We start from the raw sequence: 16,101 nt of genomic DNA on the forward strand, positions 1-16,101 counted from the left end.
TTTTGTTGTTTGCATGCAACATGTTTCCTCACGATGATATTATAATTCATCTCAATTCATCAATTATAATTATAAAAATATAATAATTACAATCACAAATTAAGTACATGAAAATTCAGTGGTGCAGTGACAAACCTGGGCAAGGTTTGAACCCACAATCATCGGTTAAGATTCACACGTTCTTACCACTGGGTCATCTCGGCTATTTCATTCATTATACAGTAGACTTAAATTTGAAGGTAAAAATCAAACGATGCAATTATCGATTTATTATTTTTATTTTCATCACTTTTTATTAATATCAACCTCCTATCGTCGGTGTTGGCGTCTTTACGAAATATAATCCCTTTCTTTAATGGAAGAATTAAAACATTAAATTAATTTGGCAAAACAATGTTTACCTTCGTAACAATTACAAAAAAAAAACTATGTATAAACTTCACATAAATGTTTATATAAAATATACATTTTTTTACAATAATGCAACATTAATTATTACAACTAGTTCCCACGTAGCTATTGCTTCGTTATAAAATACTTAAAATACATCTTATTAATAATTTTAAAATCAGAATGCATATTTTAATCTCGAATTATTTACAAGTTTTCAATTTACAAGATTTACAATAATTAACCTAACTCACATCTTACGTACGAGGTTGAAATACTGAGATGTCTGCCATCAGAACAATTTCAGATCAAATGTTTACATGATTTCATGGAATAATAACAAAAAAAAAAAACTAAAACAACGCAATTCCAACAACCAACATTTGGACAAAGATTGGTGAATAATAACGTAACTAATGTTGGAAAGGGTTGGTCCCAATGATGATTCAAATGGTATCTAGACTCTAGAGTGACCAAAAAAAAATACATCTCATGCCAATATTAAATTGACGATTAGAATCTCAATTTAAAAGAGGAATTAAAAAAAAAATACAATATAATAATTGTCGTCATATCCTCGTCTAACCCACAATACATAATGAACAATACAACAATCGAAGCCTTATATACATAAGCGAACTTTTTGGCCTATCAAGTCTACTTATTCGGTGGAACCTACACTTCGTAATATACAACCGATATAGCCCGGTGGGTCTTTACGTATATATTTACACATCCGCTATTATTAAAAAAAAAAATAAAGTTTGGCATTTCTTTTGTGACTCTCCATACACTACTTTGTACACCGATGTTTTTCGCCCATTATGGCACACGGTTGGCCGAACGAACAAGGCACCGAAATTTAAGGCACGTTTTTTTTTTTTTGTACAATCATATATAAAAATGTATATATTAATAACGTTATGTCCGATCGCTTTTCTACTGATTTCATTATGGCACCCCATTGCATGTACGTACACGTGGATTATATAATATAATAGATACATAATTATTTTCAGTCTTCAATCTAGAAATCTCAAAAGGCAATTGCAATCACAGTAAATAATTGAATTTTATTATGGTGCCGTATATTACGATCCTTTTACTAAACTTAATTGTGATATACAAAATTTAATTCAAATAATTATTTTACTAACGGCAACACAGAGACGCCATTACTTGTCACTATGATTTTCTTTTTTTTTTTGTTCTAAGCACGTGTATAAATTATATAACTGACATTTCAGTTACATTATACAATTGAAAAATATTTCTTTTCATTTCATCTAGTATCAAAAGTTTTTCAAACTATTGATCGAAATATCAAAATATTATGCAAATTTAATGAAATTATTACATATATCACAATTAAGTATATACCTTAACAAATCGAATGTCCTAAGTAACAGACCACTAAGATACCTAACGTAACCTCACGTCTGTAGCCACAGTTCATACTGATCTTCACTTAAATAATCTTACATCTAAACAAATAACAGACATAACCAGTTGGACACGATGGAAAACAAAACTAATTGATCAACAGCTGTCGCGGTAATCCGAGAAACGCCTTGACACCCCCCCCCCTCTTGTCCTCCAGAATTTTTACTGTAGCATAGATGATTGCAGATCATAGCAGACTATGTAAGACATTTGTCCACGCAAGTTTTATGTGAACACAAGCTATGAGCAATCAGTGCAAAAATTAAGAGTATTACGTTATTATTGGAGCATAGGTGTTTTTTGACGTGTTCAAACATACATTGACGAAGGTTTGTAGGAATAAATGTGCTTTGAATGGTACCCGATTACCACGGGTCAACTGTAATTCAATTAGCTTCTTAGTTTAAGCAAACAGAATCCCGATCAACTATTTTTATATAATAGAATTAGTAGCAACTTTTGAAAGATAATTATTTGCTTTTCATAAAATGGTAATTTTTAACAACTTAAATTGATTTTGAAATGACCACAAAGACTGCTACATAGTCCAACTAGTCCACTCAAACTTGAACACCTAGGACTCTGTCCACAACAAAGTCGTACCTCACATCCTCAGTCTTGGCTTCGTTCTTTTCCTCATTCTTATCTTCATGGATAGTCAAGTTAAATGGCTCAGATATACACGGGTTTTTGCATTCGATAACCTGGGTCAGCTGTTCTCGGTTATCTGTTTGGCTGCTGGCTGGTTCCCTGCGTAGTTCGTATGAAGTTTTTGACGATCTACCGTCTGGCGTCCGTCTCTCTTCGAGTTCTTCCCATTCGTCTTCGGATAAGTCGCCTTCCTCGTCAGGTAGAACTGGTATGGTTGTTTTGGTGCGCGTGAAGAATGCCATCTTTTCTCTGTAATTATATAATTAATGTGTTATTTTCTTTATTTATTTCAAATATGTTTGTACATTGGCAAATGAACCATCTGATGGTAAATAGTCACTGAGGCCCTAGAAAATTGATCATTCTTTATAACATCAATGTGCAATTGCTGTTTGGCGATAGAATATATCACGAAGTACCTACTCAAATGGATTTGCACAAAATCTTACCACCAAGTTAAGTTAGACAACATTTTGAAAATTGAAATGAAGATTGGCAAAAGTTAAAAAAAAACATTTATTTAGAGAATATTAATTTTAAATGTGTTAAATATGTGATATTAATGTATAAAACGAAAAAGGAAAGATTGATTAAAGAGTTTGCCCATCGGTTCTTACTTGAAAGTCACCAAATCCGGTTTCCTTCCCCCCTGCCTGGACTTCCTCAGCCGATATATCTCTCTACACGTACGATGAAACAGTCTGGACACTCTGTCCCCGGACTCCACCGGAGCCGAGATTAGCCTCCGAAGAGTTTCGTCCTCGGCCACCCACGCGGCGACGGCCGGGTCACCGTGAGCGCAAGCTTCCTCTAATCTATTGGTAACAATCGTTCGTTTCAAATACATATCTATTTCGTAGCAGGAAAAATGTGGCTACGATGCGTAGTGAATAATTAAATTGATAGGCAACACAAAAATAATCACATTTTTATAAAAAAAAATTAGGGAACACCAATTAAAAAAAATAATCTCGATACAGGTAAGCAAGTATCAAAAATAATATAAGATACTATAATAGATAGGTAGACATGAGAGCGCGGAGCGTGCGCGTACCTCTTCTTGAGGTGCGCGAGGTGCGCGATCTCGTGTCGCAGGTCGGCGAGGCGCGAGTGCTGCGCGCGCAGGTCGAGCGACAGGTCGAGCGACGTGCGCGCCGAGCGAGCGCGCGCCGCCCCGCGCCGCGCCGCGCCGCCGCGCCCCCACCTGCGTGCGCCAATGAGGATTTATTTGCCGGCGAATTTGTGCCGCACCCCTCCCCGAGTGGACGAGCCGCTTCCGTGCTCGACAAAATTCCCCTAAGTCAGCTTCTAGGGCATCCACGGGCTCGAATGGAGCTCTATTGTAAACTATAAAAACTTACCGACTTGAATGTATCCTTTATATCAACCCTCAATAGAAAACCCCCCATATTTCATATTAAATATGGGGTCCCCCAGCTGGGCACGGTCTCCTCTCCATTTGAGAAGATTTAAAATTTATTATTATATCACGCTGCACCGAAACGGGATGCAATGAGAATTCGTGAATTCATATTTCACAATTTACACAATTATTATTATTTTCGATTAAATTTTATAAAATCGTTTCTTGCCATTATAATTTTAACGATTCGTTAGATCATAAAATTTATTACAATTTTCAAATAACAAAAAAAGTATACACACCTCAAAGACCTCCTCTCCCGAACGCTTCTATCGAACGGAATGCCCACAGGGGGGGGTTGTAACGTGCCTCTTCGTGCGTACTGCACCATGGACGAGTCAGACTCAGATCGGTTTAATCTGCAGATAATACATTATTTATTAGTCACCACTTATAACACAAATGTTTACAAACTATAGCACATTAGCCATAATTTAAATTACCGTTAATTTATATATGGTGATAATTTTATTTTTGTTATTTAAAAAAGATAGGTAACTAGCAAATGAATCACTTGATAGTAAATGGTCACCACTGCCCATAGGTACGATCCCTTAAATAGCCAATTCGCCACCAACCTTGAGAACTAAGATATTAAGCACATCGTTCCTGTAGTCACACTAGTTCATTGACTTCAAAACAGAATACCAAATGTCGCTCTTTGATAGAATATAACATCATGAGCAGATGGTACATACCCATATGGGCTTAAAAGTCCTGCCAAGTTATCAAGTCCAAAAATTCTATGCCTTATATCAATTCTCACCTGCAAATGTACTGGCCTCGACTGATGCTTTGTGGTTGCGGCGAGAACGTTTGAGATCGTTTTATAGTCGCGAGCGACTCTTCAGGGTTTGAGCTAACTTGTTGACTTTTGCTGCAAAATAACATACATTACTTAGTTTGTAAGTAATTTAAACAACAAAACTGTTAACGGTTGTAAGGTCAAATCTCTTTTGATATATCATTTCTTGGGGTTAGTCTTTAGAATAATTACATTACAATACAATTTCGTTTATATTCAACCGTAAATGTAAAACCATGCGTTAAATAGTTTAATAGATATTAACGAATAAACATTTTAACATTGTGTTTCCATGCCATGCTACACGCTTTTCATGCATAATTTTAAATATTTATATTTTAATTTATCTAATTAACCATATTAATTGTATATCATTTTAAATACGCTAAAGTAATCAACAAAATAACAGTTAATTCTTTGGAAAAATTCGTGAAATGTATTAGATATCGTTAAAATTTTAAATAAATATTAATATGTGTGCGCACTCGCATATAAGCCTTTATCGGGCACAATGCAGACATACCTACAATATTTACAGACATATATGTATGTTTTGGACGGTATATAACTATTTCTCTAGGGCCATATCCACGTGAGGCTTGCCGTCGGCTTCCCGCCTCAATATGTATCTGAAGGAAGCAGAAATATATTCTCCATGGACCCCATAATACCATTTTGGTCCTCGACCTGATCAACTATCAAAGCCGTATCGATTTTCAGATCTATGTGATCATATTGGTATGGAAAACTTTTAACGGCTACCAATTTATTATTAAAATAGTAATTTATGTTGAAATTCATTTTCAAATACCGATAAGTGGGATCAATATTCGTTTAAAATGTAAAAAATATTAAAACAATATTTTTCTCTAATTACACTATTAAAATATTCCGCCTCACCCTCAACATGTATACTTCCACCAATCCACCACCATTATACACAACCATATTATATTACCAACTTATATGCAATTGATATAGACTAACTATAGTATGAGTTATGGCTCGCTGCCCGCAGGATAATAAAACATGCGACGAGAAAGCGCATATGATGCGCTTTGTCGCACTTACGGAACGCCATAATGACGCTCCACGCTCGTAATTAGTGCAAAAGAACGAAATATAAGTATTCGAAAAATACATTTACTATGAATAAATTATATTCCGTAACCGTAACAGCCTGTGAATGTCCCACTGCTGGGCTAAAGGCCTCCTCTCCTCTTTTTGAAGAGAAGGTTTGGAGCTTATTCCACCACGCTGCTCCAATGCGGGTTGGTAGAATTTCAGTGAAATTAGACACATGCAGGTTTCTTCACGATGTTTTCCTTCACCGTAAAGCACGAGATGAATTATAATCACAAATTAAGCACATGAAAATTCAGTGGTGCTGGCCCGGGCTTGAACCCACGATCATCGGTTAAGATTCACGCGTTCTTACCACAGAGCCATCTCGGCTTTTTTATAATAAATGAATAAATTATATAATATTTTTCAATCGATAACAAATGTAGAGACAAATAAACAAAAGCATATTTTAATAAGGATTTGTTATATACCATAAATAAGACTAATTGCCCCTCAGGCATTGAATGATAATTAACTATTAGCAACGTATTATTACCTAACGGGCGGCGAGATTTTACAACTCATATAACCGAAGCAAAGTTAGAGGAGTACATACCGTCTATGCAGTTGTCTTGCTCCCTCCGGACAGAAATTGCACTCGGTGTTGGTCTCTTTCTCGGCGGTCGCGGGATGTAAGTACTCATCCTCCAACGTTATGTCCTCTTCGGGAATGTAATCTTCGAACGAATCTTCCTCTACTATCTGCGCGGAGAAAAAATAAATTAGAGAATACTTTAGCATCTTGCCAGCAAGGCGGGGGCGGCTAGTGCAGATTCTCGACTGTACTAGCCGTCGTCGCGTTTGGACTCAACTACCACGTACCATCAGGTGGAGTGGAGTTATTTGCTTTCCCGGAATATAAAAACAAATATATATGGAATACTAGTTTCCGTCTGCCGCTACGATTGCGTGCCAAAAGCGTAACAATCAAACGGATAAACAAAATCACTTTTGCGTTTATAATATTAAGGGTAAGTCCCGTATCAATGTGTACTTATGAGAGCTACTTACAGTTTTTTTTTTTTGTAAATCGTGTACGTTAGTCAAGCGTGTAAATATCTTCAACCAGTCGTACATTAGAGACAAATAATCCCATTACCAGAAGTGGTAATGCTTCTAAATGGGTCTGTATCAGGCGTTTACACGAAGATTACGTGATAATAAATCACTATCCCCATGACTTTAAGAGTCATTTTAAAACACGTTTAAGTTTTATTACGTTACGTTTACATGACAACTATAAATTACGTTTTATTTATATGTTAATTTTACCTGATTTAAAGGTTCCCTTGACTCCTCGTCTTCAGAGGCGGAGTTCTCACAGTCCACGTTACATTCCGCACTGGTCATGCTCTCTGGTCCTGTCATAAACAAAAAATAAATAAATAAATAATAGAATCTCATTTTATTTTGTAACATATCCTATAACAAAAGCCTCATTAGAACAACGATAGAAAATTTATACAACGTACTTTAAATAAGCTTCGAAAGAAAAATATGTATAATAGTCAACATGTATGAAACATGCATGCATTTAAATTTAACGCAGGTGTGACCGCAGCACAAAGTTAAACAACAATAATTAACAACAATAATATTAATACTTGTTGATTACCTCTATTTCTTGTGAGAGTTGAAGTTTGTGAACTAATAACTGTTGACTCATCGGAGCTCTCATCTCGTCTCATGCTTCTAAAACTCAACACATTGTACCATTTCTGGGACACGGTATCCGGGTCGAAGTCCGCTAAGCTGACTTGCGTGCAACCCTGCAAAGTGTTTCAAGCTTTAATATATTTGCAACAATGGCAAAATTCGTCTGATTTTATAAATTTATATCAGTTAATATATCGCTCTCGCCTGTGTATTCATCACATGGCACTCAAGGCTGATCGCCGAATACTCGAATTTGGCTAATATCATCATTCGAAATAATTATTCTACGTGACTTAAAATATTTACTAAAGACACTAATTGTACCATATCATATGAATCAATCATACCATAGCTCATCTCATATCATCATCTCTATAGTCGCTATTATAAAAATTTAACAATATTTAAAGGTTTTAATTTATATATTATCTTAATTAATAATTACTTACCAAGCATTCAGCTCCAGCAGCTAAATTCAGCTGTAGCGTTGCAGACCTCAATGCCCTAGGTCCCAAGGATGCTCTCTGGTTCTTCCTCCACAATAGAGTGGTACCCCGCCACGCTATAGCGGTGGTACTGAAAGCGATACCACCACCGCCACCCATTACGAGTGCGCCGCGGACTGCCCTAGAAAGTTAATTATTTCGCTTAATATTTGATCACATCACATAACACATTCATCGACATAATGTTACTTACTGTCGCAATATGGTTATAGCAAATTATAATTAAATCATCAATTCAATTAAAGTTCAATATTATTCGTATATATTTTATCTAGTATATTATTAAATAACTTATTTAAATGTTTTATTTCAATTATACAGACTTTATTTATAAAATTGTTAAATTTACATCGAAGAAATAATAACGGCTCTGACATCGCACCCTTTGGAACCCCTAATAACAATTATATTATTATTATATATATTATATACTTACACTTCAGTTTCCATATCGATATACAAGGCGTGAAGATTCCTAGCTCTCAGGATGCCGATTTCGAGCGCACTCTCGTCGGAACAGTAGCGCAATTTGATCTCAATTTGTGCACTGTTCACTGTAAACAATAGTAACGTTGGAAAAACACTAAAATCAACGGAATAAAGAAAGCAATTATTATTAAGAGCCGGCTGATTTTGAAAATAAAAGTAGTAAGTCCTGTTATCTTTAGTTAAGAAAAAGCCTTATTTCATCTACATAAGGATGAATTTTGCTTACCAGCATTGGATGCGTCTCCAGCCTGCGCGGCTTCGAATACACCGGAATCGCCAGCCACCGACTCGTCGCTCACTGCTGCCGATACTGATCTAGTGTTCGTACCTAGAAATTTTTAATAAAGATAATAATAATCTACACATAAAAGATGCGATGAATGCATGATTAAGAATGAGATTCGGGAAATTCTAGAAAGTTCTATAAAAATCCTCACCACTAGATGACGGAGTTCTCGGTGAGAGCGGTGGCGGTGGTGTTTCCGATATGGGGGATAGAGGCTCACAGGGTCGTCCGGGACCTTGGAGTTGCACAGGAACTGAAAAAAAAAACATTATTATTATCATTTACAACTAATCATATGATTATTATTTTATTTTTTTCCAAATAAAATATATCTCTACTCACTTGTAGACAACCCGGTGACTTCGTTAAGACCCGTGGCGACTCCTATCCTCATTTCAGCGAGTTTCTCTTCTAGCTCTCGTTGCTGTCGTCTTTGCCTCTCCACCTGTAGATTTATCGTTAAAATCCATTTGATAAAGAACAAGAAACAAGAGTATTTATATATTCATATTTAAAGATGTTTATATAGGCATGAATGATACCTGATTATAAGACGGTGGTGGCGGTGGCGGGCTCGCTGATGATAAGCTACTTCTTGGTGATAAAGAAGGTTGAGATGGTGAACTACTTGCGCCCGGAGTAGCACTGTCTGGGAAGCTCGCTCCACGAAGTAGTCTGAAAAAAAATATCTCAATGTTTATGTTTTTCGATATTTTAAATCAACAAGTTTAATCCAAAATCTCATTTCAAATAACATTGAATTTACAAAAAAAAAAAAACCTTTTTCAAAGTTCGGCATCATGAATAATTTCATATGTAACATAAAAAAAAAATATGATTCACATGATTAGTTTACCTTTCCACTCGTCTATGTAGATCCACCATATCAATTGGTTTGTCCGCTTGAAACGTACTGGCTATCTGCGGCCCACCGTAAATGTCTGTAAAACTGATACCCGAACTCAGGGACCCTTTACTGCTCGCTGTAGAAAGGGACCCTAGACTCGAACTACTTGATACGGATAATGTAGACGCTGACAATGTTTTCAACTGTCCTTCTAACGTCGTCATAGAAGTTAGTGCGTCTTTCAACTGCTGTAACAATAATTGTTTTTCTTCGTGTAACCTTAATCTGTCCGCTATACACTTATTTGACATCTCGAATGCATTCTTTAAATCCTGTTCTAATCTCTTGCATTCCGATTGGATGTCGCTCATTTCTTGTTTCGATCTTGTTCTCGGAGTTATACTCCTCAATTCACGTAAGAGCTGCTCTTTCTCTTGAAATAGAAGAAGTCGATCTTTATCAGATTCCGCTTGACCCGGTTGGACTTTGTCCTCCAGGTCAGCAAGCTGTTGCTGAATTTGCTGTATCCGTTTTCTAGACTCATCGTATTGTAGGCGAACCCGCGCCATTTCAGCTAGTCTTGTGCCAATAGGGACTAAGTCCGCACAAAGATCAGTTTGAGAGGCAGTGCTCAATTTTTCTTGGGGTAAACTCAAAGTTGAGAGATCTGGCGAAGCATCTGCTAATTGTAGCCTCATTAAATCATCTTTCAACTTGGCCAGCGATTGCATAAGATCAGCTCGCTCTTTTTCTCCTGAGGTAAGAGATTTCTGAACGTTTTTCAATTCGGTCATTATCGCTTGGGCTTCTGTTATATTATAACATCCTTGCTGAGAACTCAATTTTTGCTCAACTCTGAAAAAATATATAAAAAATAAATGTATGTTGTCTGTCTATCGCTAGTTGTATACAATGGTGAACAGAAATAAAATATGACACCCCGTCATCATCAATCATAATTGACCCATTGACCTGAGGCCACTCTAATAAATCATGCATCAACGAGTAGATATCGTAGTGGCTAGTACGCGACTTGGGTTTTTCTAGTCACAAGAATGAGGTTTTAGCCAACAATTATTCGCGTAGAACTTTCATTTTTTTCTTTTAAATGATTTGAAATTTGAGTTGTAATTACTGAAAATACTCATTCAGTAATCACATTTTAAACACTCACCTAACTGCGTCAATCAAAAAGCTTACCTTGAAATCTTATTAATAATATTTTCTTAACTGTATTACTTTAAGGCAAAACGAATGCAAAAAGTTCTCTTAAGAGCTTTACATAAAATCCAACAAAATAACTCACTCAGCAAGCGTGTCAACCCCTCTTCTGGCACTCGCCACCTCTGCCCTGGCTTGTCTCAACTCCTTCCTCAACTGCGCGACTCTACCGCGCGCTTGAGTAACCTCGGACCGGAGCAGTTCGGGGTCATGACGTGACGTCGTCGATGTAGTAGTCACAGAAGTTGTCGATGAACATACTGTTTGATAAATATTACATCTTATATTGAAACTTTTTTAATTAAACAAAACCAATAACTTATTGTAGAGATAATATATGATTATGTATAATTAATCCGTAAATATATAATTTTATGTCAGTGAACTTCTTCTAAAGTGATTGAGTTGTATATGTCGAATATTCTTATTCCGGACAGTTAGTATATAAATATAAAATATTTATGTGATATTTAATCTCCCGATTTATGTTTAATTTCTAAGCCAGAATGGCTTCAATTCACCTAGCATTCAATCAATTTAGTTGATACCATACAATGACTAAGCTTTTAATAATTGTCTCCAGGTCACACTTAATTCATAAATAACAGAGGTTTAAAATACGAAAACAAACAACGAGCCCGCAAGAAATATATAAGTAACTTCTTTTTTTGTGTATAACAAAAATCGAACCATTAACAAAACAACGTACTGCCACAAAGTTAATCGGACATTAGATCATTTAAATAAATATTAAATATTGCTTCAAAAATAATTCCCTTTTGCAATAGATTAAAAACCCTTAATAAAAATAGTAAAAATAAGTTTCGATTCAAACATACTTCGAGCCTCCGTGTAACTGACCTTTTGAACATGGATAATCGCATATCCTATTGTGCTCGCTGTATTGTATAGAATTGTATAAGGAATTGAATGCAGCTCCGAGCCATTGAGAATTGTGTGGGGGACCAAAAAGCTTGATTCGTAACTTTACCTAAACAATGCCTTTTATTTCGAATTTCTGTAAGTGCAGGTAAATCTTGATACTAGCTTCATTGATATTTTTATACCATGTCGTAAAAAATATCCTGTTTAAAAATAATGTTCAAACTTAGTTTTGTTTTAAATATTGTAAATATCTAAGTTTTTGTAAATGCCTATTATGTGTATAACATTTCTACACTGTATTAGCCTACTGTTGACTTAATTTTTAGTTTTTTTTTTCTATCGTAAAAATGCCGATGGTGCTTCCTTCTTATATAAATAAATATAATAAACAAATAAATCCAGTCTTTTTTACTTGTCGTCATCGTAATCGTCTTTAAATGTCCTTTAAATAACAACCTATAAAATAATAGATCTACTTTCTAGCAAAAACACAGGCAAAAGTTTGCGAAAACCTCGTTTTCTCTTCGAAATTGGAATGAATGCTGCTCTACTGGGTAAATTGAAAGTACAACTAAAACATTATACGTATACTATGGAATGTATGTAATGTATGCGTTTTATAATAAATTATTTGCTATGTAAATAATTTATTACAGTGCCTACAACTATCCGGTGTCATAATGTATCGAAGGTACTCACGGCTTGTTCTAGACGCGGCGAGGGTGGACAGGGCATTGTTCAGGTGTTTGTATTCATCTTGAGCTAGACACAGCCTCTGCTTTTTGACATCGTACATTTCCCGCTTTGCCTGTTAACAATAAACATATAAATTAAATATATTGTGTATTTACTTTAAAACATACACGCTCAATGGTTCAATACACCGTCACCATAATCGTGAACGGATAATTTAAATATATTAAAGAATATTCTTTCAAATATCGCTTAGCCTAATATCCTAATGATTTATGAAGTTATACATAACTAACTTCAACATAATTATCCTTCACTTATCGCATTTATTTCGTGTCGACGCTTTGAGTTGAAGTGATTTGAAAACTGCTTTGAATTAGGATATACTTGATTTTTACGGCCTTAAACTGACTACTGATTTTTTGTTGGTACACTCAGAGTTCTTTTTTTCTCTACATGATAAACTCCTTGATGTAAGTTTCTGTAGAATTGTTGCTGTTGACCCTACCGCAGCATCAACGGGCGGGAGTACTGAGACTCAAGTCAAATAGATACAGCTATAATCTACTCGACCAGAAACAAATGACAGCACATCAAATCAATGGAAGTACCCTTAAGATAGATATCAAACAGTATTAAAACCCTGAACATTCCGCGCCAAAAATCGGCTTACCTCGCGTTAATCTCAAAACTCGCTAGGTAAATTAATATTTAATTTACATAATAATATATACATTTCAAATTGAAAAATTCTTAACATAATTGAGATAGATATATAAATATATTTTCAATTACAAAAACATCTAACGTTATTGAGAAACGTGTTTTGTCGATATATCTCGAAAGACTACTAACTTTTATAACAATTATAAGAAATAAAAAAAAATACATCAAATTTTTACGCCTATTTCACGTTTTCTCATTTAACTGTTAAACATTTGCCTAATAAATATTTATTACTTCCGACGCTAATGTAAAAATATACAAAGATTGGAATTTTAATATGTTTTTTGCAAATATTTTATGTGTTTGTAATTCGCTATAATAAAAACTTACGCAAACATACGCAATATGCGTATACGTAAATACACTAACCGTAACCGTAACAGCCTGTGAATGTCCCACTGCTGGGCTAAAGGCCTCCTCTCCTCTTTTTGAGGAGAAGGTTTGGAGCTTATTCCACCACGCTGCTCCAATGCGGGTTGGTAGAATTCACATGTGGCAGAACTTCAGTGAAATTAGACACATGCAGGTTTCCTCACGATGTTTTCCTTCACCGTAAAGCACGAGATGAATTATAATCACAAATTAAGCACATGAAAATTCAGTGGTGCTTGCCCGGGTTTGAACCCACGATCATCGGTTAAGATTCACGCGTTCTTACCACTGGGCCATCTCGGCTTCAAATACAATTCATTCAAATACACTAAACACCACATAATTTGCCGTAAAGTATTAATTTATATAAAATATAATATTTCGATTCGTATATATATAACTTATATGTCATAAATATTAAAATAAACGAAATATTAATAGATTAAAGCGTTGATTTTTCGTAAAGACGTGTTATTTTTTGTTTGTAATTAGATCATATTCAAGCATGTGTTATTTAGTTGTAAGAAAATACTACAATCTTCGTTAATACATATTCCCTGGTCACGATACTTCACAGGTATGTACGAAATTCATCGAGTCACCACTAAAATTAACGAATCATTAGAGCAGAATTCCACCTGGTATTTTTTGCGACCGACATAAATACGGTATTATACATACTGAGCAACAACTTTTTGCTCGGAATGCGTATAAAAAGTAACCTCATCACTCGTACACATATCCGGTTTTGCCTAAAGAAATCAAAATGTTATACAGGCATCCGTCTTTATGAGTATATAGATATTTTGTGTAACAGATTAAATTATTTTCGAGAATAATTTTTTATAATGCGTATTTAATTATTTGGTACGATTATATTTACAGTGAACAGCCTCAACGATCCCGTCATCCTGCCGGCGTGTTGAAGCCGGCTCCATGTTTGCGGTGGACACTGCGGAAAGGTTCCATTTCTGCTGAGAACTTGAGTCGCCACGTAACCTTGACCTTCGTAGTATGGTACTTCGGACACCGGCACTAAACGCACTTCCGCGGAACGAATTTGACGCACTGATAAAATGTTTTCATAGATCGCCTCATCCTCGAGGTTCTGCCCTTCTGGGCAGAGTCTGTAACCGTACTCGCGGCTGATCTCGTCTAAGTTAGCGTACTCGGGACGCTTTCGCAATTCATCCAAGTTTTGGTATTGGGGTTCATCGCGAACGCAAAGACCGGCAGGACGAGCGGAGGTAGGGTCCACGCAGACCCCATACTCTGGAGGCTCATTGCGCACCATTCTCGCTATATGATGCGCGTCGAAACATCCTCTGCACCAGGTGTGCGTATCAACGGAAGCGGCACGGGCGCGGAAGGTTGGCTCGAGCTCCGGCTCGGGAGGCGGCGGCTGGGACCACATAGTGAGCGCCCGCCGCAACGGACACATCTTAACCCCCAAAAGGGCGCGCGTCGACTGGCGCGGGCGCGCGGTGCTCGGATGGCGCGCAGTGGAATGCGCCCGCGCCGCCGAAAGAATGCAATCTCGGGCGCATTTCGGAGGTCGATCTCTCCGAAGAGCCGGCGTCCGCGCCCGCTCCCGCCTCCCGAGCCGCGGCCATCTGTCGTAATAAGTTCGACGAAACGCGAGCCCGCCGATGCCCGGCCCGGCCGACGCCGTAACGGACCCCTGTGACCTCGTCCCGTGTCCTCCGCACGCGAATCATTCACCACCTCACGAATTCCTGAACAATTTAATTTTAAATCCCAATATTAAATCAACCGAATACCCCTAACTTTTTGCATTGCGACTAATTACCGGTCAGTGAACAATTGTCGTAATCGCTTCTGAGCGTCGGCGACAGGACAGCGGCTCGGAATGCAAAAAAGCTGACAATTTCACATATGGCGGCGCGTCGCAATGAGGCGGTTACGCGCAGTTAGCGGGCGATTTTCTCAGATTTTCCACGTAAACAATTTACATGGCTTATTGTTGGTATGCGCGAGATGCGAGCACATCTGGCGGGTGCGTCTGCAGGTAGACGCGAGCATTTTTGTTCCGGAATTCCTTTACACGCATTTGCAATCCCGTCCTGGACCAATTCTGCAGCCTACTACTTGTTATAACGAGCAATCAAACGGTATTTTGAAAAATAAAATAAAAATACATTTTATCGAACCATTAAAATGTTGCGACAAAGAATATATTTTAATGTCTACCATTTCATTTAATCATCTAAGTAAGAATATAACCAGAATGCATTAAGACAGCGGAATAGTTGGAATTTTTTCTACCTAACTAACCGCATAACTCTCGAGCTATATATACCAATAAGTATGTTTTTTACGAAGCTATGTAGCGCATGTTGCCTCCAAGACTGCCAATGATTATCTTACTTTATAGGACTCCTTAAACTGTCGAGCTATACAACTGTACATAAATACTTATTTTAGGTATATTTTTGTAACTTTACAGCGTTATTTCGATGCGTGGTTCGAGAATATCGGTTGCGGATAAGAACGAAAATGTAAGTCGACTTCTAAAAGTAATTTAATTCATAACATTCAACTTTAACGAGTTTGTACAGAGAG

The 16,101-nt window shown here is 36.7% G+C and overlaps 1 protein-coding gene across 2 annotated transcripts in view; it reads right to left on the bottom strand.

Moving 5' to 3' along the window:
• Nucleotides 1-270: 270 nt before the first annotated feature.
• Nucleotides 271-16,101, bottom strand: part of LOC126776745 (protein kibra) — a 68,490-nt gene continuing 52,659 nt past the window's right edge. The window contains exons 4-20 of one of the 2 annotated variants that reach the window (XM_050499468.1): nt 12,427-12,535; nt 10,928-11,102; nt 9,631-10,476; nt 9,317-9,449; nt 9,117-9,219; nt 8,926-9,027; nt 8,715-8,816; nt 8,436-8,553; nt 7,943-8,120; nt 7,453-7,606; nt 7,110-7,198; nt 6,394-6,539; nt 4,674-4,784; nt 4,150-4,266; nt 3,539-3,688; nt 3,102-3,299; nt 271-2,733 (exon numbers count right to left, since the gene is read on the bottom strand). In XM_050499468.1, the coding sequence (XP_050355425.1) occupies nt 2,394-2,733; nt 3,102-3,299; nt 3,539-3,688; nt 4,150-4,266; nt 4,674-4,784; nt 6,394-6,539; nt 7,110-7,198; nt 7,453-7,606; nt 7,943-8,120; nt 8,436-8,553; nt 8,715-8,816; nt 8,926-9,027; nt 9,117-9,219; nt 9,317-9,449; nt 9,631-10,476; nt 10,928-11,102; nt 12,427-12,535 (3,171 nt within the window). In that variant the 3' untranslated portion in view covers nt 271-2,393. The remainder of the gene's footprint in view (nt 2,734-3,101; nt 3,300-3,538; nt 3,689-4,149; nt 4,267-4,673; nt 4,785-6,393; nt 6,540-7,109; nt 7,199-7,452; nt 7,607-7,942; nt 8,121-8,435; nt 8,554-8,714; nt 8,817-8,925; nt 9,028-9,116; nt 9,220-9,316; nt 9,450-9,630; nt 10,477-10,927; nt 11,103-12,426; nt 12,536-16,101) is intronic. The other variant, XM_050499469.1, reaches the window with a different exon arrangement.

The sequence above is a fragment of the Nymphalis io genome, chromosome 21, assembly GCF_905147045.1.
Source record: "Nymphalis io chromosome 21, ilAglIoxx1.1, whole genome shotgun sequence".
Classification (NCBI taxonomy): Eukaryota; Metazoa; Arthropoda; class Insecta; order Lepidoptera; family Nymphalidae; genus Nymphalis; species Nymphalis io.